A 26,511-nucleotide genomic window follows, 5' to 3' on the forward strand; every position below is an offset into this window, starting at 1 on the left:
GTTTAGACCACTTTTCAGTATTTCTGATAGACTATCAACTGTATCAGAAGGCCAGGTTTATTTGGAAAATAGGAAATACCCACAGGATAAAATAGGAGGATCTGAAAGGCCCTGAGAAGTCTTATGGAAAAAGAATTATAACTTTGCTTAACTTGGTACTTTTCAAAATTATGTAACTGCTTTTTTTTTTTCTCCTAACAACCTATAAGCAGATCATGGCACACTCTGAAAAATGCTGATTTGCATACAGAGTTTAAAAAATGTATTCCTAAATATTTCCTAAAGCACTGAAAACACAAACTTTTAACACTTTTCACATTTTCAGAAAATACCTGAAAAATAGAGCCTCTGTTTGCAAATTCTTGGTAATTACAAAAATAATTTGATGGATGGGTCAAGGGACAGGAAGAAAATAACAAATAGCGTTCCCAAACCATGGAAAACTATCTGTAACTGTAAACTATGTTTTATAAAGACTAAAAATATTCATAAAGTTTTAATAACAGGTGATTTAAATATATAAGCCTTTTACTAAAGTCTACCTTATGTAAATACACTGTTTAGACTCTCTCAAATAAACATCTTAATCTGTGATAAACTTTACTTATGTTATTACCTGTAGAGACAAGATGTTACATGCTCCATATTCCATTTGTTAACATTCACTATCTTTCTGCTCTTTTTTGAATTTTAAGTTTGTACCTGCTCTTCTCTCTTGATAATAACTAATGGAATTTTAGTACTTAGGCACTTCTATTTGCTGGCTTGAAAAAAAGTTAGGAAGCTTAAATGAGGAAATCATGTGCTCTCTTCCCTGTAGCTGCAGAAAAGCAGATAAAATTCTACTCTGTATGATAAAACTGCCTTTGCAAATATGATTTTTTAAAAATTAGTCCTGTTAGACACTTGGGACTTCAGTGTTGCTATACCCTGTGAAAATAGCATAACTTTTATAGGCTGTAATTCTGATTATAATTCTGTTTGTCTTAGTAATTTGTGGCCTTGTTAATAATACTTAAAGTGACATTTTGATTTCTGAAAGTTTTTTTGCAAATTTATTTCGAGAACAAAATCATTGGCACATCCCTTGCAAATATAGGGTCACACACACATCTCCGTTTATGTGTATCTTATTTAAAGAGTTTTCACCAACTTATCTTGTTTACATAGGTGCTATGACCAAAACAGACACTTAAGTGTAGAAGAGGGAACTGATGGCTCAGAGAAAAACATAAATTGGTCTCTGCATATGCAGTCTGCTTTCAACACAAAGTAGTGAAAACTTTTCCTTTCTCCATATTCTTTCTAGTTGGCAGAAGGTGCTGTTCTTACCTGAGATTATACTTTTACTTCTCAAACATCACAACTGATTGATTCTCCTGAAGCTTTTGGGTAGTTCTTTTAGATAACTGTAATAACAATAAAGGTTCCTTACTTCTGGAGGAACTAAAATATCTAGGAGTCCTTATGGTCTTGAGCTGTGGCTATTACTAAACTAAGGCTGTCGTGACCTCTTGTTCACAGGCATCGTTACTCTTATCTTTATCAACCAACTGGTTTCCTCTGTTAACTCATTCAGATGTTACTGTTTTTCAAGATGAGGCTGCAAACTAACTAAATAAAATCATCCCCCTAAGAAATGCCCTGCAAATATTCAGGTTAATATTGTATGTGTTGTTCACAAGAGTATGTTTCAGTGATTATGTGTACCTTTGCAGGATAGGTAGAAACATACTTATACGCAAGAGTGACATGACTGTTGGCAAGTCTTTATTGCTAAAGCTTCACAGTATCATTTTGTCTAGTAATAATCAGGAAATACTCTTTTTCTGATCGATTTAAAGAAGATATAAATAAAGATATAAAGAAGTTTATAAAGTCCTACTGACAATTCAAAACTGTTGTCCCCCCACCTAGAAACAATAAGGACAGTATAACATCTAGATGGGTTCTAAAGAAACAATCAAAGTGCCCAAGCATATTGACCATTTTTAAGAAATCTTCAGCAACCAGACTGGATGTTTTTTAAACTCATAAAATATTAACAGCCTATAAGATTTCCAAGTATTTACCACCTTATCTCCATCTAAGTTCCTTAGTGGAAGATGTAACCTGAACCTCACCTAAGGGGGCCTTTTAAAATATTCCTGACTATCTGTCAGGTTCAAAGTCTCCTGTCTTGGATGTTTTAAAATGATTATCTCACCCATCAAAAGATTTCCTATTATTTTTAGTTTCTTATAGACACAACGTATAGAAGAGAGTTTCTTGAACTCTTGAACACTTCCCACTTAAAGCACCAGACTAGTAGTAGCAGCTTACAGATAACTCTTGGTAGTGCTGGGTCTATCTAGATAGCTGGTGGGCCTTCTATCCTAACCCTGGTCTTCTGGTCAGGAAAATTCAACCTCATATGTTATACATGTCTGAAAAACCTTCCAGACCTGTTCCAAGAGAATCCATCATGAAATAACTAAAATCTCCAGAAGATAGCACTTAACTTGCCTGTCAATAGGTCAGGGCTGGATCCCATGACCCTGAGATCATGACCCGAGCCAAAATCGAGTCAGACATTTAACCAACTAATCCATCCAGGTGCCCCGAAACCTCCAGCTTTAAATTGACTTTAAGGAAAAGAGTATGATGATTTCAAAGATAACTATTTCACTTGTCAAGCTCACGCACACTCATGGTCTTTTCATTTGTCCTGGCTTTGTATCTTCCAGTATTTCCCAATGGGAAATATTTACATCTGTGAAGCACAATGGTTTAGGGAAATAACATTCCAGGTGAGGTCATACACAATCTCAGAAAGATAAAAAATTAGTAAAATAAGAGATCAATAAGACTGCTTCTCTGAATCTGCTGAGAGGATGGCCATTGCACTAGGTCCTGCAGAATTACTTGGCTCAGATTTCACCTTCAACAGCAAAGGATGTATGTTCATTGGCAAGGAATGATTACCCTACATTCCTGGCAATTCAAGCTATGTCAAAAAGAATTTGCAAAGCTGTACCAGACTAAGAGCTAAGACCTATTTACATGGGTTGGTAGCCTTTTATAGGGCATTTAGCAGTTACAAAAACCGTTCAAGGTATTGCAATGAGGCTAAAACTGTTAGTCCCTATGTAGCAGTAATATTTATGTTATATAAGTTGTAGCCTTAAAGATTCATTTCAAATGTTCTTACCTGGTTAATAAGTAGTACACATTGGCAAAGAAAGAATAAGTGATAAGGGGATTCCTACAGATTCTAATTTAAGATCAAGTATTGCCTAAGAAGCCCCAGACCTCATATTTGAGGTCAGTTTTCCCAACAATTCCCTAAGGTAAGGTCTTTTAGCTTATTCTACCGTAATTCTATTTTTATTTTGCTTATTTTCTGTCGCTTTCACTGATCAATGACTTCTGTTTAAACTTTTATATACTACTCTTTAAATAATAAATGATTTGGATAAATTTATGGTTTTATGCATATTTGCTTAGCAACTAACTATGATTCTGGAAACTGGATTTTATTAGCAAGACAGAAGGAATGTTTAGTAGAAAAAGCACTGATTTGTGAGCCAGGAGGCATACTGTAAAATGTTTACCTTTTAAGAATGAGCTCAATGTGTAACATAAATCAAGTGCATCAGCCTAATCATTGGAGTCTGAGTAAAGCACATATTTTCTCTCAAACATGCCCTTTTTCGCTGGTTCAGTAGGGAGTGGGCCAAAATCTTACTGTTAATGTATATATAAAACATGATGGGATGCTACCCTTCCCCCACCCTCACAGACAATGCATGGAATTATAGATTTTAAATAATAATTATGCATATAAGGATCTATAGACAAAAAAGGGCACAGAAATAACGTATTTCTAATATCCATTGAACAATTTAGAATATGCACAGTTTAGGACTCAAATAGTTTAGCATTTTTAAAAAAGGTTGTGATGAACTACAGTCAGACTAATATCCTTGAAGTTCCAATTATCATACACTGGGCCCACAGATAAGCTACGAGAACCTGCTATGAGATAAAGTAGCCCTGTTGACAGATCTCTACAAAAGCAAGGTCTGGGCCTACTCCTAGGCACATTCCTCAGAAACTGCAGCAAAGAGGAGCAGAACAACAAGCACAAAGGAGAACAAGAAGACTGCAGTGTGACTTGGTCACATCACTGGAAACATTCTGATCAATGTCACCCAGGAACACAAAGCACACACTACTATGTATGCAATTATAATAAATGCATATATATCCCCAGACATTCCCAATCAGTTAGTTGAAGAATTATATTTGGGACCCATTTTGAATTAATTTAATTTCTTATCCACTTAATTTTCAGTAGAGGACAAATTGAAAGATGGTTAAATGCATTTAATTACACTTTCTTTAAAAATCTGTAATTCTTCTTTAGAAATATTTGTTTGCTGTAATTCTTTTTTTTTTTTTTTTTAAGTAGGCACCACGCCCACCGTGGAGCCCAATGTGGGGCCGGAACTCATGACCCTGAGATCAAGACCTGAGCCAAGATCAAGAGTCAGACACTCAACCAACTGAGCCACCCAGGCACCCCTTGTTTGCTGCAATTCTTGTACTTTGATGAACTACAATGGTATTCCTTAACTAAAGTTTCAAAATGCCTTTTCCTTGAGGCTCCCACACAAAATAAAAAGCAGTGCCTGAGCCTTTAGCAAACAGAACTTTAGCTTTTTGGGTATCACAGGGCCCTTTAAGATGACCATGCCTGCTGAGACCCTTTCCCTAGAAGAATGAATAAACACATTGTTTCACAAGGTTAGTGGACTCTTTGAACACCATATATAGACCACAAGTTATTTCTCTTATCCAGTTTAGTAATATACTAAGAGTAATATTACAAAAGTCTCTTTAGAAACTGACACTGAGAACAAGGATAAGGTAAGAAGGAGAGTATCTGCAGTGGGCACAAACCCACCCAGGGTGGTGTAGTCTGATATCATTACTATTTTTGGTGGCCCCAACTTCAATGGAGCAGAAAAAACAACTGAGGCTAGCAAATGGCGATGTCAAGGATGGATCTCGTTCAGTGGGAAGAGAGCAAATTCCAGCATTTCCTAAAGAGTGGGAAGCTTCTTTTCAGTCTCCCAAAGAAGAGAACCATTGTTTAACCCTCCATTAACCTTGAGGCAGTCTATCTTTCAATGCAGTTAAAATTACTAGACATTAGAACAGGACCTACACTTATATTTATTTAGGCTATCAATAATGACTAATGGCTGTTTAATATCAGTATTATTAATAAGAGGGAAATTTGGTTATAAGATATAGTACAACACTCCTAAAATTTTCATCTATGTTTAAAATACCTGCAAGCATTGTAGCTACCTATAAAATAGTAAATCAGTTATTTTATACCCCCAAATAACATATTAGAAGTATTTCTCATGTACATTATCACATAAAGATTATTCTAGAATATTTTTGAGTTCTATATCCTATGAATTACATCAAAGTACCGTGGCACCTTTAAAAAATTGTTGCCATTGACCTGTTGGTTAGAATTTCCCTTAACATATAGCAATAAGCCTCAATAATTTACACCGGCCCTGGTTGACTTTCTATTTTGATATGTAGTTTGCGGTATGGTTTCAGAGAAAAACAAAAACTAAATTATTATTAAGTCAATACTACTCTGATTCATATAGCTACAAAGGAAAACCTGTATATATATATTTATAAAACCTAATTATTACATAGTTTTGCATCTTGGCTTAATTCCTATTTTATTGTTTCACCAACAAGACTGCCAATTCTTTAAGCTTTACATCTAGTCAAGAATTAAATCTGCATTAAATACAGAATTAATGTGTCTTTGGAGTTTAATTTTTTTAAATTAATAGCAAAGTGCAATGTCAGAAGAGTCAATGTACCAAAAATTGAAACAGAAAATCAAATTTCATTAAAACAATTCCTGTTCATTTGCTCAGTAGTATATTTTTTACACCCCCTTGCTTTTCCCATAATTAAAAAGTTAATTACTAGAATCATATTTTTTGTGGATCTGAGTTTTCAAAGAATGTGATTTAAATCCTGTTATTAATATTTTTACAGCACTTTGAATAACACTAATCTTACATTGATCCTAACAGTAATGTAATGCTATTTTGTACATAATTATATTTAAATGTCTCTATTTTAAATAGAATTTTGAATTTAACTCTGTGCTAAATATCCTACTTAAGTATTAAAAATTAAGAACCCTATGGTCTGAATAGTTCATTATAATCTTTTAAAGCTAGCAGTTAAGAAAAAATCTAGTACTGGAGTATAATTTCCTTGAGAGCCAAGTCACTTTCTCTTGCCCTCCTACCTTTTGCCCAAGGTAGGCATTCAATAAATATTTATTCAGTGATTTAGTAATCTTCATTGATAAAAATAAATATTTCCTTGGTTTAGTATTTATGCTCTCCTAGTTTTCGTTAAGTTATTAAATACTATAAACAAAGTGTTAAGCTACTATAAACTGTGATACTTTATAAAAAGCACAGTTTGGGGCCTACTGTTCTTTTCAGTGATCAAATTAGAGGAAATAAATAATAATGCACAAATGTAGCACATTAAACCCATAATAACAATTTTAAAAATTCAATATTAGTTAACTGACCTAAACAATTAATGAGAACTCCCTGTCAAAAGCACACTTAGGGATGGCTCTCGAAAGAAAACTGTAATTGGTTAAAATATGATTTTTTAATTATTAAGTCTTATTAAAAGGTCTTTAATAGTTGGAAATTATCTTTTGTTTTTAACAAACTGCACTAGATTTATGTACAAAGCATAGCCTTTAATATCTATTGAAAAGAAACTACAACAAAAAATTCCCCCAAGATTTATCAGACTCTTTAGGGACAAATCATTCAAATCTCAGTCAATTGCAGATTCAGAACTTCTACTTTTCAATTATCTAAATCTGCAGTAGAACAAACTACCTTCTCACTTTTTAAAAGCTTAGTTACCAGTACTCCTTAAGAGTCACCATCTGAAGAAAGACCTTATCTATAATTTGATATTGTAATCAAAGATTCAAATAAGTTAGCCCACATAAAAAAGTACAGCAGTAGACACGGGCAAGAGCAGCAAGTGGTGAAAGCATTTTCTTATCTTACCAATTGCTTTCTTCCTAAGATCATCTTTAAAGAAATAAAAATGTAAGTTCAATACCTTGTTCAACCAATTCTTTTAAACCATAACTTAAAATCTAAAAATTTCTCCAATTAATCAATGTACCAATTCCTCAATTAAGTTAGTTCAGCTGCTGTAATTTTATAACCTGACATGCTTGATTTGAAATTTGGTTTATTTATTTTTTTTTTAGTTTACTTGAATGAGGGCATTTTAAACATTACTATTTCTTGATGAAATAATATTAAAACTGATGATAAGAATCAGAGATGCATATAAAATAACAGAAACCTCTAATTATGATGTTCCGGGTTTGCAGTTACTATTAAAAACCCCACTTTTGCATTTTTTCACATCGAAAAGGTTTTGTGAATATTTCTCATCAGAACAGTAAACTATACAAATTTAGTTTCAACAATTTCCATTGTCATTGGTAATTTTTATAGGAATAATTTCTATTAATGCTTGAAAACTATGAACTACATTTTATTTATATCATCAAATTAGAGAATATTGTAAAACTGTTGCACTTTCCTAGTATTTTTTTCCCAGGATCCACCTGCTCTATGCTGCCCACTATAGGAAATGCAATATGGTACAAAGAAATATAATACTATACGCTAAGGTTACTGTTCGTGCAATCCCATAAAAAAATATTCCCTGGGTACTTGGGGTCTAAGATAGGGTATTCTTGCAAGAGGTACAGACTGATTAGTGGTAACTAAATTTATTAAATATAAAGAACATCAGTAGGAACAGACAGTACCAGAAGCTGTATCTTGGTAATCCACACATCAGGAGTAGCAATCGGGTGCGGCAGAGGACCCAGGCATGAAACTTAGTGATTGAGGCGTAGCCTGCAGAAAAATGCAGTTTTGCACTAAAGAGGAAATATGAGGGTCAAAATCAACCTAAATAAAACACTTAAAAAAAAAACCCCTCGTGGAAATACAAATGATTGCTGCCATTGTAAAAAAACATTTGAAATAAATTATTCCCAAAATGCATATTTAAGTTTCATCAGATGTATCTCCTCTTCTCTTAAACCTATGCATTCCTCTTAAAAGCAAATACCCTTAATAGCTTTTGGTTCACATTTTTCTAGTTTTGGAGAAGTTGGACCGTGTAGTAATCTGTTATACATTAAATTTTATGGTTTTTTTTTTCTTTGCCTAGAGCATATACAAAATGTTATGAATTTAAATTCTATTCATCAGATATACTTTAGGACTCCATTTTGAAGATGACAGCTTCTTTTCAGAAAAGGGTTTTGTTTTGTTTTGTTTTTTCAGAGTCAACTCTCCAGTTACATATCACATCTTAATTTTTTTTTAAGGTCATTAAAACGTATCACACTCCAGGTCTTTACCTTTCGAAATTTGTACTTAAAAGCAAAACACACTACTGTATATGCATGTGTGTATACACACAAATACACATTAACAGCAAACAGTGTCTTAAAAGTGGCAACCTCCCCCTGAAAAATAAAAAATGTCACCCCTCCACTCCGCCCTTCCATATGAAGTAAGACAAACAGATTTGCCCACTGCAGAGTAGCATACTAGAAAAGATGTTCTAACGTCTGACCTGAGACACTAGCAACACACAACCCTAAATCCCGACTCGGACGACCTAAATTTCAGTGTACGTGCCTTCGTTGCCACTCCTGCCCCATCAGCACCATCCCGGACCCGGGTCCGGATCGCGACCACCCGGCGGGCCAGGACTGCCGGAATCCCCCAGTATCGCCGGTTCCCCGCAACCCGGCTTCCCAGCTCTCCGGCTCCCGGCCGACCGCGAGTTCCCGGAGCTGGGCGTCCGAGATTCCCAAGCCCACGACCCTGATGAGGGTACCGACGGTGCTGTGGACTCTGACATTTAAAAACTATCGAAAAGTCTCGCTGCACAAGTGGCGCGACTGAAGCCGCCGCTTTCGTTCCGCGTCGCCCTGTCCCCGTCCCCTCGGAGCGGGGCGGGCTGCCCAGGCGACTCTCTGCGAGATCGCGGTCAGCTGCCGGGAGGAGAAAGGGCAACCAAAGCTACCAAGACGCCGCGGCAAGTCCCCCGAGCAGTCAGCCGAAGCTTTCCCTTCTCCCCTTAGTTAAAATTACCCCGGCAGCTTCTGGCGCTTCCTTCGAGAAAATGAAAATAGTAAAAAAAAAAAAAAAAAAAGGCGTGGAGGTAATAGTCGCGGCCGTTTTCCGTTGAATGAGGTCCCCTCGGCTCCATCCCTTAAGCAGAATCTCCAAACTCGGATGCATCCTCAGCCGAGGTATTCCATGTTGACAGATCTCTCGCCTCCCACAAAATGGGGCCGAGGAGGCGGCCGCTATCTCCTCTATGGGCGCCGCCATTTTGTGAGGCGGCGGCGGCGCGGCGGCAGCAGCCCCGGGTGTGTGTAATGGTTGAATAGAATGACCCCCTCTAGGGAATCCCCGGCGCTGACAGTTACGTAAGGGGCTGTGCGCAAGTGCGGCGTTTAGGGAATCCGCACAGCCCCGGCCACGCAGCTCTGCGGCCCACATCTCCACCACCCCTAAGAGGACCGGTGGGGGAAGGGACGGATGACCTGGTCTCCCTCCTACCCCGCCCCCCCTTGCCGCCGGCCCCTACCCAGCTTCTCCACTCCGCCAGCCGGGTCTCCGCCTTTCACTTGCTTCCGAGACACTCACTGGCCCTTGGGTGTCAGGAACTTCCTAGCCACAGCCTTATTCCAACCCCATTTAAGAGACAAACTTTACTTGGGAAATAAATCCGTTTCCTAGAGTGAGCACCGGAAGCATGCTGGGCTATATTACATAATTTTTTTCACCACCAAATAAATGTTCCCATTGGAACCACTACCTGAAATGATAATCATCCAGACCTTTATAAGCCTGTGACCTTGGGTTACTCGGTGACTTTGCCCATAGTGGCTATCACTAAAATGGGAATAATGATACGCCTCACACACTGTGAAGCTTAATTAACATTCGTAGCAAAGGGCCGACTCCAACGCCCCTTGTAAATGCAAACTTAGGTGGGAGTATTTGTTGAGATGATTAGTTTCCGTTTAAGCAGCCTTTTTTTATTAACCTTCAAATTATTTTAAGCGGGGATGGCATTTGAGACATTTGAAAACAAGGAAAAACAAGGTCTTACTCAATATTTAAGCGCGTCTATCTTTAAGATATCTTAATGTAAAAATATAAACGTTAATTATTGTCAAAGTTCAAAAATTGGTTCCCAACCAATTTAATTACTGTTTGTATAACTCAGCATAAAATAATCTAGTTTGATATGTGAAACCAACCAAAGGCAAAACGAATTAAGAGCATTACTACTGTATTTCCACACAACTAGGACAGTTCACATTGTATTTAATTTACAGTTTGCTAAAGTTAGTTTGTGGATAATTCATGGAAAATGTGCTAATCAGGCTCCAAAATACTAGCACAAGACTCAGAAAAGCCGATTCCTTTAGACCTTAAAAAAAAAAAAAAGGTAACAAATTGACTTTATTCCGATCTGTGAATGATGCGTAGCGTGAGGAGCTGCTCCTCGGAGCTTCCCTTCCCTACCGAGCGCCAGACTGGTTCTGTCGGGCTGGCAGGGACTCCGAGGTGGCCCTTCCAACAGCCGGGCCGGGGACGCGAACATCGCCTCCACCCCTAACCCTGGAACAACCGGTAGTGGCCGTTTCCCCGCGCCGCCCCCCTTTCCGCCGGCTTTGTGTGCGTGTGAAATGTGCGGCACATTGCAGATGAACCCTAAGCCCGGCGAGCCGAGTCTATTGTTCCCCGCGAGGAGCTGCCGGGGCGGTGTGGAGCCAGGCGCAGTGCCGCGGCCGGCCCTCGGGGGTCGCTGTGCGGCGCTGGCTGCGCGGCCGTGGCGGCGGCGCTGGCGGCGGCAGAGAGGGAGGCTGGCGGGGAAGGAAGCGGGCGGGCGGCGCGCAGCGGCTTGGCTGCCGCCGGTGCTTTCTGCCCGGGGACGCCCCAGCCGCCGCGGCCGAGGCCGCGCGTGAATGTGTGCGAGGGCCCCGCGGAGCTGCGGCCGGAATACACGCTGTCACCCCTCTTTCCACAAACCACCACACAGACCTCCCCCTCCCCACCCCCAGCCCCGCCTGCCCCAGCCCAGCCGCCGCGGCCGCCGAAACTCCCGGGCCTCCGGCCGCCCCGGCCCCTCACCGTCGGCTCGCCTTTCCCCTCGCCCGCTCGCGCGCCCCCGGCAGCAGCACCATGTTGAATCGCGTCCCCAGGCCGAGCCGCCTGGGCCGGCGGCGCTGAGAGGCGGGCGAGAGCCGGGCCGCGGGGAGGGAGGGAAGGAAGGGGTGGGGGCCGCGCTCGCCCCGCGGCTTCGCGCGGATCCGGCAGTCGCCTGCCCCTCTAGTTTCGCTCCGATTTCTTTAAACTTTTTTAGAAATTCCCCTCCCTCCTTCCCTCCTCTCCCCCTGGCCTCCTGCTCCCTCCTTCCCCTCCTCCTCCTCCTCCTCCCCCTCCCTCCCTCCCTCCCTGCGCCGCCGCCGCCGCCGCCGCCGCCGCCGCCGCCACCGCCGGCCCATGACTGAGCCCCGCCGCCGCCGGCCGAGGAATGGGCTCCGGGCTCTGGTAGGAAGCGCAGGGAGCGGGGGGCGCTTTTAAAACACCGATCTGGGTTTTTTAAAAACCTCCTTTGAAAAAATAATGGCAAACTCGACGGGGAAGGCGCCTCCGGACGAGCGGAGAAAGGGACTCGCTTTCCTGGACGAGCTGCGGCAGTTCCACCACAGCAGAGGGTGAGAGCAGAACCGGGGGGGCAGCGCCGGGGCGAGCCGGGGCGAACGGGGCTCTCCCGCCCGGGCCGGGCGCGGGGTCCCGGCTGACAAGTGCGGGGCTTTCTCTTTCCCGCAGGTCGCCTTTTAAAAAAATCCCTGCGGTGGGTGGGAAGGAGCTGGATCTTCACGGTCTCTACACCAGAGTCACTACTTTAGGCGGATTCGCGAAGGTGAGTGGAAGTTTTAATTTGTATTTCCCTCTCGCTGGCCTCTTCCAAAAAGTCTCCTTTGACCCCGGAGTGGGCGCTCGGGGCCGGGGGGGTGGCCCGCGGGGGCAAAAGGCGTTCTTTTCGCTCCCAGCCGGTGGCACGGAGGCGGACGGCGGCGGGGCTGTTTTTGGCCTGGTGGCTCGCGTGCGCGCGGCGGGCGCGGGGCTCGGGCGGGCGGGCGGCCCGGCGCCGGCTCGCGCCCTGCCCGGTGCCCGGCCGGCCCGGCGGGGTCTGAGCGCCGCGGCGGGGAGTGCGGGCGTGCGGGGCGCCCGCCCGAGCCCCGCGCCCGCGCCCGCCCGCCCGCTCGCTCGCGAGTCAGCTCTGCCGCCGCTGCCGCTCTAGCACAGGCGGAGACACAGAGACACACAGACTCTGAGAGCAGTTTTCGTGCAACTCAAAATTAGCGCGGGCAGGTTTAACATCGATAATCGGCTGCGAAATGATCCCGGCAGCCGGGGGCACAGCCTCGGCCCCGTCGCCCTCGGTTTATACAGCTAACAAAAGAAACCAGGACCTGTCTCCAAATAGCCATCTTAGGCTTCAAGGCTAGGCAGAAGCTGTAGGCCTCAAAGAAGGGCCTATGGAGATGGATAGATCTGGGAGAGGGATCGGAATCGGCCCCGGCCCCGGCCCCCCCAGAACCTGCGGACGTCGCTGTCCGGAACAGTATTGATCCTTTTGAACTTTTTTTTTTTTTAGTGTAAACGGACCGCGTTGAGATTTAAAAGGGGGCGACAGAGGGACTTGCGATTGGTTATTGTCCGGGCTTCAAAAACAAAACAAACCCACCACCACCCCCCCTCCCGCCCCCCAAACAAAACAAGTGCTATTAAATCCTGGGCTCTCGGGTGAAAACACAGTGATTCAAGCAGCCCTTGCTTAGTTACTCTTACGGATCGATCTGAAACACCCACTGATGCCTGAGGTATCTACAGATCTCTGTAGAATGGGTATTTATTTCATAGTTAGGTTAGAGTTTTCTTGGATGGTGCACTCTCAGACAAGTGTGGCTGTGTTTTTAACAGGTTTCTGAGAAGAATCAGTGGGGAGAAATTGTTGAAGAGTTCAACTTTCCCAGAAGTTGTTCTAACGCTGCCTTTGCTTTAAAACAGTATTACTTGCGGTGAGTAGTAGTGACTCTTCCACAGTATTTGGAATTGAGGGACTTAAGGGGAGATTTGTTTTTAGGGGAAAAAAAGAACCCCCAAACAAACCTTGCACACCAGTTTCTAAACTTCTATTCATTTTTTCAGTCTGAGAAACATCAAATATCCATCGAGTGAGGTTGTAGGAAGGTGAAAGTGTTCCTCACCTATTTTAGGATTGTTTACATTTTTCATACAGGATCATTACAGGTGACACCCCACCCCCCATCTTGGTAAACATTCTTTTGTGACATTGTTATTGATTGCTTGATATCCACGGAGGGGCAGAGAGGTGATGCTTAGTAAAAGAGTTAAGATAGTTAATGAAACTTTGTATCCCTTGGGAAAATTTTTACTTTGCTTTGGAAACTCCTTTGCCTTTTTTAAATTCTTTAAGGTTTAAAAAAAATGAAACCTCTTGTGTGGAATCGTGTAACGGAGTGGTTTTTCAGTAAAATATTTCCACACAGCATAATATGTTGGTGCCTTAGGTGACCAGGATTGTTTTTAGAATAAGTTCTTTGGAATTTTTGAGTGACTTAAAAACGTTCAAAAGGATTATTATATATGTAGGAAGATTAAGGATACTATGAAATGGAATATTATGATTTGAATTTTCTTTCATTCTCTCCCTCCTTTTTTGACTGTATATGACAAAGTAAATTTCTTATTCAGTTGATATGTGATGCAGTTTAGATAATATATTTTCTGATTAAGCTTTATTTTTTCTTTTTCTGATAATTGTAATGTATTATGAGGTCTTCTTTTATTTTTAATGCTTACTTTCTCATAGAGGGTCTTTCGTTGGTGGTGGTTTATTTAAAACTAAAATAATGCTCTTCATATTTATTGCTTTTTAATAATGATATAATTAAAGGGATATAAAAAAGGGATACCTTTTTTTTTTAGTTAACGTAGTTTCTGCATAGTTTGAGTTTGGCATTTATCATTGCTCCAAATGCAATATCCAAATGTAGATATTCTGTGTTAAGTTCAGCTTTCTGAAGTAGGAAATGCAGTAATTGCCCAGGTGTACTTTCTATTGGCTATCTTAGATTGACTTCAGGCTTGAAGCTGAAGAGTTCACAGAACTTTGTGGGTAGTTATTGAGTTATACAGAAGTCTAGAAAGTATTAAGTATGGCTAGTTGTTATTTTTTCTAGTGTGTGTGTGATGGCAATGTGTGTCAGGGTACATTTTTAAATAAAGGTCTAAAGCAATAAACAGTGAAATTAACCCCCCAAACTGTTGATTTAGTAATGTGGTGAGAAGTAGAGAATTTTATATTTATGATGATACTCATTTGCTCATTTCCATTTATAACATTGAGAGGAATGTTATTAATATAGGTCCTGGTTTTCTGGTAATCAGTGTGAACTATTTGGATTTTAAACTGTTTAAGACACATTTTAAAGTTATGCCTCATATTTATTGGATTGATTGATTGAAATTTAATATCAAAAGGTACTGAATGGTATCTATGGTTCATGAGACGGATGTTATTCTGAAGAACTTAACACGCATACAAACAGGATTTTAGCATAATCAATTGAATGTCTAGAATTCCAGTTTTTTTGCAAGTTACATAAATACTGTTTTTCCACTTGTAATTTCTATCCTGAGATCATATCATTCACTGATTGTACTTATAAGTACTATTTTTAAGTATATAGCTTCAGGGTTGTTTGCAACTCTTTACATTGTTCTCAGGTCAATTTGAGCTTTATGCTCCTATTAGAAGCTGCTTTTTGAACTATGTCCTTAGCTAAACTTGTTTTTCCTCCATATGTCACTCTCCAGGTTTGTTTTTGTAGGGTTGTAGCTAGGCTACTAGGAAAAAAGTTGAAGCATTTGTTTTGGAAAATAAAGCCATGTGAAGATTTGCATGGCTTGTAAAGAAATACAGGAGAAATATGCTGGTCAAAAATTGGGTACTACCTTGAAAGATTTTTTTTTCCATAGTGGTGAAATATTGCACAATTAGAGGACATGTATTATGCTGAGTTTTACACCTTCCTCTGAAAAATCTTAACTGGCAGACAGGATGCCAAGCTTTCACAGTAATTCTGTTACTTAACCATAAGACTGCGTCTTTATAGTAAGAAGTAGTAATCGAGTGACTCTGCGAGTTTCCTCTTTGATATATCAAATTGAATATCATGGTTTCTGGAGCAGATAATGCATTGTGTTTTATAAATCACAGGTAGAATTTTTTAAAATAACTGCTTTTTCATTTGACCTATTGTAAGACTGCTATTACACATACCAGTTTTCATTTACTCTGTAAGTTTAATATTTGCTGACATTACTCTTTTATTTCAGTATTAATTGGATGGCTATTAGCCTAGTATGGCCAGAATGAAGATATGATACATCTTATGATATTACAGACATTTAAATAAAGAGGAGCAAACTAGTATACTGGCCATGTATATATTCTAACATTTCTGTGTTTGTTTTGATACAAACATAGACAGTCATTGAATGTAGAGACTTGAGTTTAGTGGTCTGCCAAAAAGTTTGCTTGATTGTATCAAACATACATTTATTCAGTTGTAGATTGCATATAAAAATTTCTCAAAGTCTAAAATTGATGTGATTGATGATTTGATTAAACACCGGCATTTAATGTTTTAAATGTTAGTGCCTACTAGTAATGTGTAAAAGTACTCTATTTAAAAATTGGGTATTAATCCTCTATCATGTCCATATATTTTGTTTTCACTTAGTTCCTTTCTTGGCCTGCACATCTCCATTTCTTCCACAGATGGTTATTTCTAGAATATCCCTATCAGTATAAAAAGATAAGGTAATGTTTTCTACATTTTTGTAGTTGGAGAAATTAAAGTGCAAAAAATATCCAAATGGCTTTAGAGGCATTTGTTAATTGGACAAAAAAGTTGTATTCCTGACACATGTTCTGTAATATTTAATCAGTCTATTATGAATTCAGTTAGTCACAAATGATTATAAGATATTAAAATGTGGTTGGAAGTTACATACGGTTAAGTGTATGCCCAATATGAATGTATAGCTATACACAGTGTGTTCTGTATTTACTCATTGAATTTTATTTTTTGTTCTGTTTTGGTGCAAAGGTTGGGGCACAATTTACTACTCTTATTTCCATTAAAAATTTGAAGCCTTGGTATGAAGATTTAGGTAAATATTTCAAATACTTAGTTGAAGAATTTTGTTGTAGCTTATGCCAACAATAGTCAAGGTTAACTTGATGTTCCTGTTATAAAACTTGATTTTTTGGAAAGGAGGTGAAATATCTTGGACATTAAAAATTTATTGTACAAAACTATGTATTACTGATTTTCTTATAATATTAAGTGATTTTTTTTTTTTACATGTATCTACCTTTAGAATAGCCAGCAACTTTATTGTAGCATTGTATCCACCAGAGTGAATTTTCAGTTGCTTTGTGAATTTATTCTATTTTTCCCCCCTTGGTGAATAAAGTCCTCCCTTAAATTATACCAATCTAAAGAGTTTACATTTATCATTTAAATAGAATGAACACACTCATGTTCTCTAGTTAGTGTACACCATGTAGACTACCTCTTCTAAGAGAAGTGTTTTATGAATCACTTGATGTTCAGTGAATGAATGCTTCACAATTGTAATAAAAAAGTAATACACTGACTTTGTAACTGGCTAAACAGAATTGTTAAAGCAGACATTGTTCGCTTTATTCAAGGAAGAAAAATAAAAGTAATGTGGAGATTGGAAGGACAACTGTATTTAAATAAATTATTCATATATGGATTTTAAATTTAGTATTATAAACTGTGTCCTTTCATTTTGAACAAACCTGATTTTGATATCTTCTGATATTCTGTTACATTTTAAAGGGCATGCAGACATGTTGAAAGAAAGTAGAGAAGGTTGAAAGACTGATCAGGGCTCAGCTAGGTTAATGTTGTGTCTTAGAAGTCGTGTTCAAATAGCTTAAATTTGCCCCAAAGTAAAAATAAATCTAACTCACTCCAAGATAGTTCGTTCACTGAAGATATGTATTTTACTGAGGCTACTAACTAGCAACTTCATCATAACTCCCAAAAATGTTTGTGCTTTTTTACATTTACATTTTCTGCCTTAGCAGTTAACTAAAAACGTCTATTTCTAAATAGGAGCACTCTTTTATAATCTTACCTGTACTCTGTTGTGGATTCAATATTTTCATAGTTGGGTGTGTGTGAAATCCACTGTAACTTTGATAGAAAAGCATATCACTGCTGTGAATCTTTTTTATTGCCAAACTGAATGATATTGGAAGTTGGAAAAGGAATGAGGATCAAACATTTTAATTCATTGCAATTTAGGTGCATTAGTCTGCAAGCAAGTATTTAATACATATATTTAGGTGAAGTGTTTAGAGCTTTTATTAATATTTGGTGAAGAAGTCTACTTAATGAGCATTTTTCAGAATGGTATAGACCTTACTGAAGTTTACTGACAAAAATGCGTCTTGTCCAAATTGGGAATTAGAGGACATATGGGGCAGAGTGAGGGGGATTTTCTCTGTCTCTCCTTCTTTGATCTGCCACCACCATCATCACCATACTCTTGGTATTTAGGATCAATTAAAGTAGAAATTCCCAATTTGTGCTTTATGAAATACTTGTTCTCTTGAAATGTCAGTATGTTTCCTTGAAAAAAGGCCAGATGAATTTGAGCAGTAAAGCTAAACTTGGGTTACTTTATTGCAGGACTTCTTAGAGACTTTATTTTGTTAATGTGCATGTGGATCTCTAGATTGGAGAAACACGATTTATTACTTCCTTCCCTCTAGCCATAGTAAATGGTGTTTCCCAAACACTACCACACATCGCAGGAGTGTGGTGCGAAACCCCATGTTCGAGGAACATTTGTTAAGTTCTGTAGAGCACAGTTCGGGGAAACTCTGATCTAGAAGAAATGGGGGTTAAGGAAGAGAAATTTTAAATATGGAAAATAATGAGGAAATGAGAAATGAGAGGTAATTATGTATATTTATATAGAGATATATAAATATGAATGTAAATTTTTAGGAGCTATTGTTGGCATGTCTTTATTAATGGCTGTGCAAAATTACATTGGTAGTACTTGTTAAATATTTGTTTGAAATAGGGGGATGTTAAAGTTATCTCATGTTCATTGCCAATAAAAGAAAGGTAAAGAAATATTGCAGTCCAAATAGAAGAAGAAAAGTTGAACCTTCAAGATAAGCAGTGACCTTAGTTGGTCTGGAATGGAGAAAGCTGTCCTTGTAGATACATAACAATATTTTTTCTACTATTTAAACTATAATGTGATGAAGGACAAAAGACCAAAAAAAAAAAAAAAAATGACCATGATAAAGATTTTTAAGTCTTAGGCAGTGGTTCATATATTAACTTGATATTTTTTTTTTTAAGATTTTATTTATTTATTTGACAGATGGAGACATAGTGAGAGAGGGAACACAAGCAGGGGAAGTGGGAGAGGGAGAAGCAGGCTTCCCGCCAAGCAGGGAGCCCGATGTGGGGCTCGATCCCAGGACTCTGAGATCATGACCTGAGCCGAAGGCAGACGCTTAAAGACTGAGCCACCCAGGCGCCCTTAACTTGATATTCTTTATGACAAAGGAATTTATGATTCTATTTGACCACTTAGTCGTCTTTTAACTTAAAATTCTTGTTTGAATCAGCAGCCCCCCAAAAGCAAGTAACTGCCCTTTATTTCCCTTGCTGTCCATCATTCTAACTAGAGGCTTTTTTTTTTTAAAAAGGATATTTATATTTAAATTTGTTTTTTAAATTTGTACAAGCCTCTCTATAAAGAATTATAGCAGAATTATTGGTCACATTGTTTTATGGAATACTAATACTTTTATTGAAATATGGTGGTAGTTCTGTTAAAAATTTGTATTGACTTTAGTTCTGTAACTTTAAAAACTGAGAAGTCCTATCATGAATTTTGACGTTAGGAAAAGCTGTTTAGAAGTAAATATTGGTTTAAGGACCACGCTTACTGGAGTTGAAAATGGGGATGTTAGCATTAAAGATTATCTTCAAATATTTTATGGCTTGAGGTTAAAAGCATAATTTTTATGAAAAGCAATGTGAATTTGAAATAAATTTAAATGACATGGTTAGTACGGTTTATTCATAGTAGAACCAAGGAAAATAGGCAGATTGATTCTGTTTATTCAGAAGTGCACAAAGATGCATATATGCTGATTGATATTGGTATTGGTTACTTACCATAAAATTTATTGATGCTTTCACTTGGAATTAAAACTTTTGGGGGACCTAGAATAAAGAGATGGTTTAGAGCAAATGTCACTCTCAGTAATGTTCAGATTATCAATGAATTTCATTAAGCTTTCCAAGAATTGTGTTAACTAATATCAGAGTCTAATATATACTTTTCTGTTTCAAAATATAAAGAAGTGTCATTTGTGCCTGGATACTTTTTGCATATTCATTATATTGTGAGTGGAAGTTAATTCATTTCTGTAAGATATATACCCTGTTGACTAAGTACGTTGCAATAACATAGCTAACAAGGGCTCCACTTCAGTTGAGGGGAGTAAAAGGGCACATGAATTACCAATTCAAACTTACCCTAACTGTATTTGTGTAATTTGGATTTTAAAAAATAATTAAAAATAAGTTTTCCTTAATATCTAGTTGGGTTTTTTTTTCTATGTAGGACTTTATGATTATAGTTGCTGGAACTATAATCTCTTTGTGATATCCAGGAGTAGCTATCAACATTCTGAATTGTTGCCCCAGAATGATAGAGCCATAATTCCATTAGTATCTAAGTCAGTGTTTACAGGGTCCACCCCGCCTTACTGCGCGAGATTTTGTGGTTGGGCTGAATCTTTTGTTTTGGCTGTTCTATCTCATTAGTTTCTTAACAGTTTCCTTTTTCTTTTCCTATCATGCCATTGATTTGTTGGAGGAATGAGGTCATTTGTTCTTTAGACTGTACCAAATTCTGGATTTGGTTGATTGCTTCCTTCAAGTGTCAGTTAACTTGTTCCTCTATCCCCTGTATTTATTCCCTGAAAACTGATGATTTAAAGCTAGATACCATTCAAGTTCAGTATTTTAGGCATACTTGATGTGTAGTGATGTGCTTTTCATCGAATCATGAGACATAATCATGTTTATGTTGTCCCATTTTAGTGGTGTTGAGATTGATGAGTGATTTTAAATAATAATAGTCTGTAGTTTTAAAAAGTGTGCCAAAGGTGATTCTTAAAGTGTGTTGAAGTTTGAGAACAGCTTCCTGAGATAACTAGTTTAACTTGGCATCAACGTATTGGCCAGGGCTACATCCAGAACAAAACCTTTAGGTAACATCTGGTCTGGGGCACCTGCTCAAAGCTGCACCTGTCATCTCTCAGCAGAGCCTGGACACACCCTACACTTTGTCTCTGGGCTCCAGAGAAGCTAACAAGGGCTCCACTTCAGTTGAGGGGAATAAAAGGGCACATGAATTACCAATTCAAACTTACCCTAACTGTATTTGTGTAATTTGGATTTTAAAAAGTCATTAAAAATAAGTTTTCCTTAATATCTAGTTGGGTTTTTTTTTCTATATAGGACTTTATGATATTCGTCCCAAATGAGATGCCATTTGTTTTATTGAATTTATTGAATGCTTTTCTACTTTGTGAGGATTTTGTTGGTCTGTCCCAGTACTGCTGAGGGAGGTTAACTTATATTTTATAAATTCCTATGCAAATAACAACATTAACAAGAACTTGTTTTTTAATGCACTGTCTTCATTTTTCAAACCATTTTTATATGTGAGATTTTTATTTCAAATTTTAGAAGTAATTGCTGTTATTTAATCTTAGAAAAAATAACACTTAGAAAAAAAATTCTTTACACCACTCAAACTCTTTTCTTTTGGAGCATATGGGCTACTTCTTAAAAAAAAAAAAAGGCTGTAGGTTATATCCAACTCTCAAACTCAAGTGTCAGCCATAATGGCCAGTTAGAAAAGTGGCTTTTTTAAAATATATTTTCAGACCACACTTTCCCCCCTTTGCCTTTCTGTTTCCTTCCCTAGTGATAGACTTGCTTTAACAAAGCATTGTCTTATTTATCACCTATCATTATGCACAGTTGTGAAATACCTTCAGGTATATTCCATGTTCTTGGTATGTTTACCTTTTGTTTCTATCAGTAAATGATTTTTTTCATTACCATTTGGTGGGGCCAAAATAAAATGTTGCTTTTTATGAAGCAAGATTTAAATAAATTTGTATAAGAATCTATTGTTTGCATATACATCTTATTGTGAAATATGGCAAGTATCTGATTCTGGCCTTTCTGAGTTCTTACCTTTGTCCTTGTTTTTTTGTTTTTTTTTTAAGATTTTATTTATTTATTTGAGAGAGAGAGAGCACATGAGAGGGGGGAGGGTCAGAGGGAGAAGCAGACTCAGCGTGCCCGATGCCAGACTCGATCCTGGGACTCCAGGATCATGACCTGAGCTGAAAGCAGTTGCTTAACCAACTGAGCCACCCACGTGCCCCTGTCCTTGGTTATTTCTTACTTATATCATTCAGTGGTCAGTTGCTCTGTGCACAAAGATGAATTTTATTATGTAATTATAACATATCATTCATGGTGAAGTGTTTTCAGATGAAACTTTGTTTTGTTCCTCTCCTAGACCATTGGTTAATTTTAAGTAAGTAAAATGTTAGTAGAAACATACATGAGGTGAGTAGGAACATTCATCTGTTAAAATAGGACAAAGAAGAGACCATAAGTTGGGGCTCTATGTAGAAAATACCTAACTTGTAGTACTTTAGAGATGGGACTAAATTTAAAATCAGTAATAAGGGGCGCCTGGGTGGCTCAGTCGTTAAGTGTCTGCTTTTGGCTCAGGTCATGATCCCAGGGTCCTGGGATCAAGCCCTGCATCTGGCCGCCTGCTTGGCAGGAAGCTTGTTTCTCCCTCTCCCCCTCCCCCCCTTTTGTTCCCTCTCTCGCTGTGTTCTGTCAAATAAATAAATAAAATCTTATAAAATAAAAATCATCAGTAATAATGCCCAGGTTGATTATACTTTTCATAATGGTTCATAGATTAAGTGAATATTCACTCTACCTGAACTCAGATAAGACCACTTCATACTTCATAAACAGAAGCTCCTACCTTAGCAGGCTGTGTACCTCTGAGTGCACTCCCAAGTAATAGGTGACGTGTTCTTAAGTGGTTTGGTATAATCTTTTTAGTTTATACCATTAAAAAGTCAAACCTGAATTTGTGAGTAGTTTTTCCAGGTAGACCCACATTGCAAATCATTAATTGAATCTAGTAGTAAAAAATCTGTTTGAGAAATGGTAAACCGAATCATTTTCCTTCCTTGCTATGTTTTCTTTTTTAAAAACTGTTCAAATTTTTTTGATTATAATGTGAACTCTTGTTTACACTTCATTAGCTGTTGACTAATTGTTTTTATTTTGCCACATTTGCTTTATATTTTTCTCTTTATATGTGATGGTATGTATATATACAGGTACTATTACTGTTATGTAATCATTTGATAGGAATTATAGATAAAAATGTCCTAAATATGAGCGTATATTAAGAATAAAACATTCTCTTAATATAGCAACAGTACAATTATTAAATTCAGAAAACTTAACATGGATACAATCATATTATCTGTATTATATATAGACTTTATTCAGATTTTGCCACTTGTCCCAAAGATGTCTTTTATAGCATATTGTACCCACCCCCACAAGTCCATAATCTTGTATTAGGTTTACTTATATATCCAGTTCTTCAGCCTTTCAGGATATTACCATTTTTGAGCAGTACAGGCCAACTGTATTATAAAATTTGGATTTGTCTGATGGTTTTCCAGGATTAGATTTAGGTTACGCATTTTTGGCTGGAGGCCAAATGTCACTTTGTCCTGTTGTTGATGTTAACTTTGGTTTAAGGTGATGTCTTCCCGGTTTCTCTACTATAAAGTTTCCATTTTCTCTTTTGTAATTAATTAACCTGTGGGGATACTTTGAGACATATTAATACCTGGCTCACCGTTAAACTTTTACCCAATAATTTTAACATCCATTGATGATTCTTCCCTGAATCAGTTAATTATAATGGATGTACAGTGCTTATTTTCTAACTTTATCATTCCTTCTGCATTTCTTAGTTAGCAGTCTATTGTAAGGAAAATTTTTCATTCTTATTATTTATTTTTATTTTAGACAATGGATTAATATCTATTATTATGCATTTTGCTGCTTAAATTTGGCCGGTAAGAGCCCTTTCAAGCTGGCTCCTGTGTCTTTAACATGTTCCCATTTTTAAGCTCGTCTGTGCTTTCTGATAAAATAAGATTTTCCAGGGTCAACTTGTGTTTTGCTTACCCATCTCTAGCATCAGCTATTTCTCCAAGTAGTGTCCTGGGTTTTTTTTTTTAGCATGAAATGGTATACAGAAACCAAGATCTGGTGGGTAGGTGTACTAATTGTTATTGGGTTGTCTTTCTTCCAGGCTTTTTCAGAGTAAGAGCTAGGAAGTTTATTTATTTTAAATATAAATATACATGTGTTAAAAATCACAGTGCTGTATATACTGATATCTCTGGCTACAAATCCATACAAGTGTCTTCCCTTCTTCCATACCATGCATGTATCTTCCTTCTCCTGCATTGAGAACCCTATTTCCCAACACCAGTATATGTACTCATGTTGTCAGGTTTGTAGTACATACAGTATAATTTCAGGATTGTTATACCTGTACCAGTACAAACAGCAAACCTGCTAAGTAGAGTTACAAATTCTTTGCAGTTCTTTTTGTGTTCAGACTGAAGCTGTATTGGTATTTTGTTAAAAAATTCGCAGTGGTTGGATTCTTTTTTTCTCGTTACTGTTATTCACTTAAAATATAGTAAAATTCATATTTTTCCTGTTTGTATTCAATTTTGTGATTTTCTCCACTTTTGTTTCTTTAATTTTATTTATGAATATGTAAAACACTTAATAAAATTCTAAAATCAAAATTTAAGATACTTGGAGGTTATCCTCTTCCCTTCCCTTTCTCTTCTACCCCCTTTCCCCCCATGCTTTGTTGGTCACCAGTTTCCTTAGTGTCTGGTTATCCTTCCTGCATTTCTTTTTGCAAAAATTATATATATATATGCATTCTATATTTATATATGTATGCATTCTATATATATGTATGCATTCTATATATATATGCATTCTTAATTTCTGTTAAAATGAAGAATGCATTTTGCTTTTTTTCACTTAATGGATCTTGACTATCACTCTAATAAATTCATAAAGTCCCATTCTTTTTAACAGCTGCATGGTATTCCATTGTGTGGCTATATCCTAGTTTATCCCCCACATAATGGCACTTAGGTTGGTTCCAATATTTAGAATTACAAATAATGCTATATGAGTAATCTTCTGCAAATCTAGTAACCTTATGCAAACCTATTTTTAAAGTTTTGGAGATTTATCTTCAGAGTAAATTACTAAAGTGGGTGTTGATGTAGTAATCGAAGAATAAATGCATATGTAGTTTTGTTAAATATTGCCAAACTCCCTTTGTGGGGAAGAAATATTTAATATTCCCACCACAGTATATGAAGGTGCCTATTTCTCACAGCCTTGCCATGTGCTGTCAAGCTTTTTAAGTTTTACCAATGTGAGGGGTTAAAAAATGGTATCTCACTATATTTTAATTATTGGGGCATATATAGCATGTTTTACAATTTTATCTGTTTGAGAAAGTGAGCACACATATGCATGCACGTGTGAGCAGGAAAGGGGGCACGGGAGTGGGGGGAGAGGGACAAGCAGACTCCCCACTAGCCACTCTGGGGGCTCAGTCTCATGATCATGAGATCATGACCTGAGCTAAAGCCAAGAGTCGGTCACTTAACCTAGTGAGCCACCCAGGAGCCCTATATTCCCATCTCAGAGTGTTGTGGGTTTTTTGTTTTTTGGTTTTTGGTTTTTTTTAGGAAGTTTTCTTGGCTATTTTATGTTTGTTTTTCCATATGAACTTCAGCGTCAGTTTGTTCTAGTTCTAGAAAAAAGCTTTTTGGTTTTTTTTTTTTTGAATGGAGATTGCATTAAGTTTATCAATTATTGCAGAAGAACTGAGATGATGGTATTGAGTTGAACTATCCAAGAACAACGGAAGTCTTTCTATTCAAATCTTTTTGTGTTATGCAAGAGTCTAAAATTTTCCTTTTATAGGTTTTGGACATTTTTAAAGTTTATTCTTAGATGTGTTATCATTTCTGTTCCTACTGCAAATGTGGTTTTTCTTCCATTTTAATCTTTTAATTGGTTATCATTTATTTACACGAAAGTTTTTTTATATTATAATCTGCCTTACTCAATGGTTTTACTGATTTTGGGGGGCTTTTTTTGTTTTGTTTTTGGGGGGGTTGGGAAGGGGCAGAAGGAGGGGGACAGAGAGAATTCTAAGCAGGCTCCATGCCCACTCAGGGCTTGATCTCACAACCCTGAGATCATGACCTGAGCTAAAATCAAGAGTCTGCTCCTTAACCGACCCAGGTGCCCCAGTTGTTTTACTGTTTGTATTAATTTTATCATTGATTTTTAAGAATTTTTAGATCTACTAGCATGTCATCTGCAAATAGAGATGGTTTTACTTCTTTCCTAAATTTTATGCCTTTCATTATTTAATGCCTTTAATTATTTTCTTTTGTCTAATTGTATTGGCCACTATTAAATAGTTGGAAAGATGAAGATGTCTTTGCCTTGATGATGACCTTAATTTGATGTTTCTAGCATTTCCTCATTGACTAAGGTACTGCCTGCTATGTGTTCTTTTTTTTTTTTTAAGATCTTATTTATTTGTTTTAGAGAGAGAGCCCGCACCTCATCAGGGAGAGGGCAGAGGAGAAGGGAGAGGGAAAGGGAGAAAATCTCAAGCAGACTCTTGGCAAGCTCACAGAGCCCATCTTTGGGCTCAATCTCATGACCCTGAGATCATGACCTGAGCTGAAACCAAGAGTCAGTTGCTCAACCGACTGAGCCACCCAGGTGCCCCCTGCTGTGTTCTTGATGCAGTCTTAACTCTATATGTTTTACTAAGGTAGTATTTCTGTATCTATTTATTGAATGAACAATACTGTTAGACTTAGAAGGCAGATTTAGAGATATCCTTCATATGTTTTATCTACTAGAATTCATTTTTTTAAAATCTG

At 37.9% G+C, this 26,511-nt stretch overlaps 1 protein-coding gene and 1 long non-coding RNA gene across 4 annotated transcripts in view; one reads left to right on the forward strand and one right to left on the reverse strand.

Annotated features, from left to right (window-relative positions):
- The window catches only part of LOC118553022 (uncharacterized), a 275,664-nt gene extending 266,035 nt beyond the window's left edge, over nucleotides 1-9,629 (reverse strand). The window contains exons 1-2 of one of the 3 annotated variants that reach the window (XR_013449161.1): nucleotides 9,267-9,629; nucleotides 7,922-8,035 (exon numbers count right to left, since the gene is read on the reverse strand). This is a non-coding gene — a long non-coding RNA (uncharacterized LOC118553022). Of the gene's footprint in view, nucleotides 1-7,921 lie in introns of all 3 variants that reach the window. The other 2 variants (XR_013449160.1, XR_013449159.1) reach the window with 2 other exon arrangements.
- A 2,047-nt stretch (nucleotides 9,630-11,676) lies between these two features.
- Nucleotides 11,677-26,511, forward strand: part of ARID2 (AT-rich interaction domain 2) — a 160,114-nt gene continuing 145,279 nt past the window's right edge. Inside the window, exons 1-3 of the mRNA XM_036119897.2 lie at nucleotides 11,677-11,911; nucleotides 12,027-12,120; nucleotides 13,185-13,282. Coding sequence (XP_035975790.2) covers nucleotides 11,820-11,911; nucleotides 12,027-12,120; nucleotides 13,185-13,282 — 284 coding nt within the window. The 5' untranslated portion in view covers nucleotides 11,677-11,819. The remainder of the gene's footprint in view (nucleotides 11,912-12,026; nucleotides 12,121-13,184; nucleotides 13,283-26,511) is intronic.

This window comes from Halichoerus grypus, chromosome 6 (genome assembly GCF_964656455.1).
Source record: "Halichoerus grypus chromosome 6, mHalGry1.hap1.1, whole genome shotgun sequence".
Classification (NCBI taxonomy): Eukaryota; Metazoa; Chordata; class Mammalia; order Carnivora; family Phocidae; genus Halichoerus; species Halichoerus grypus.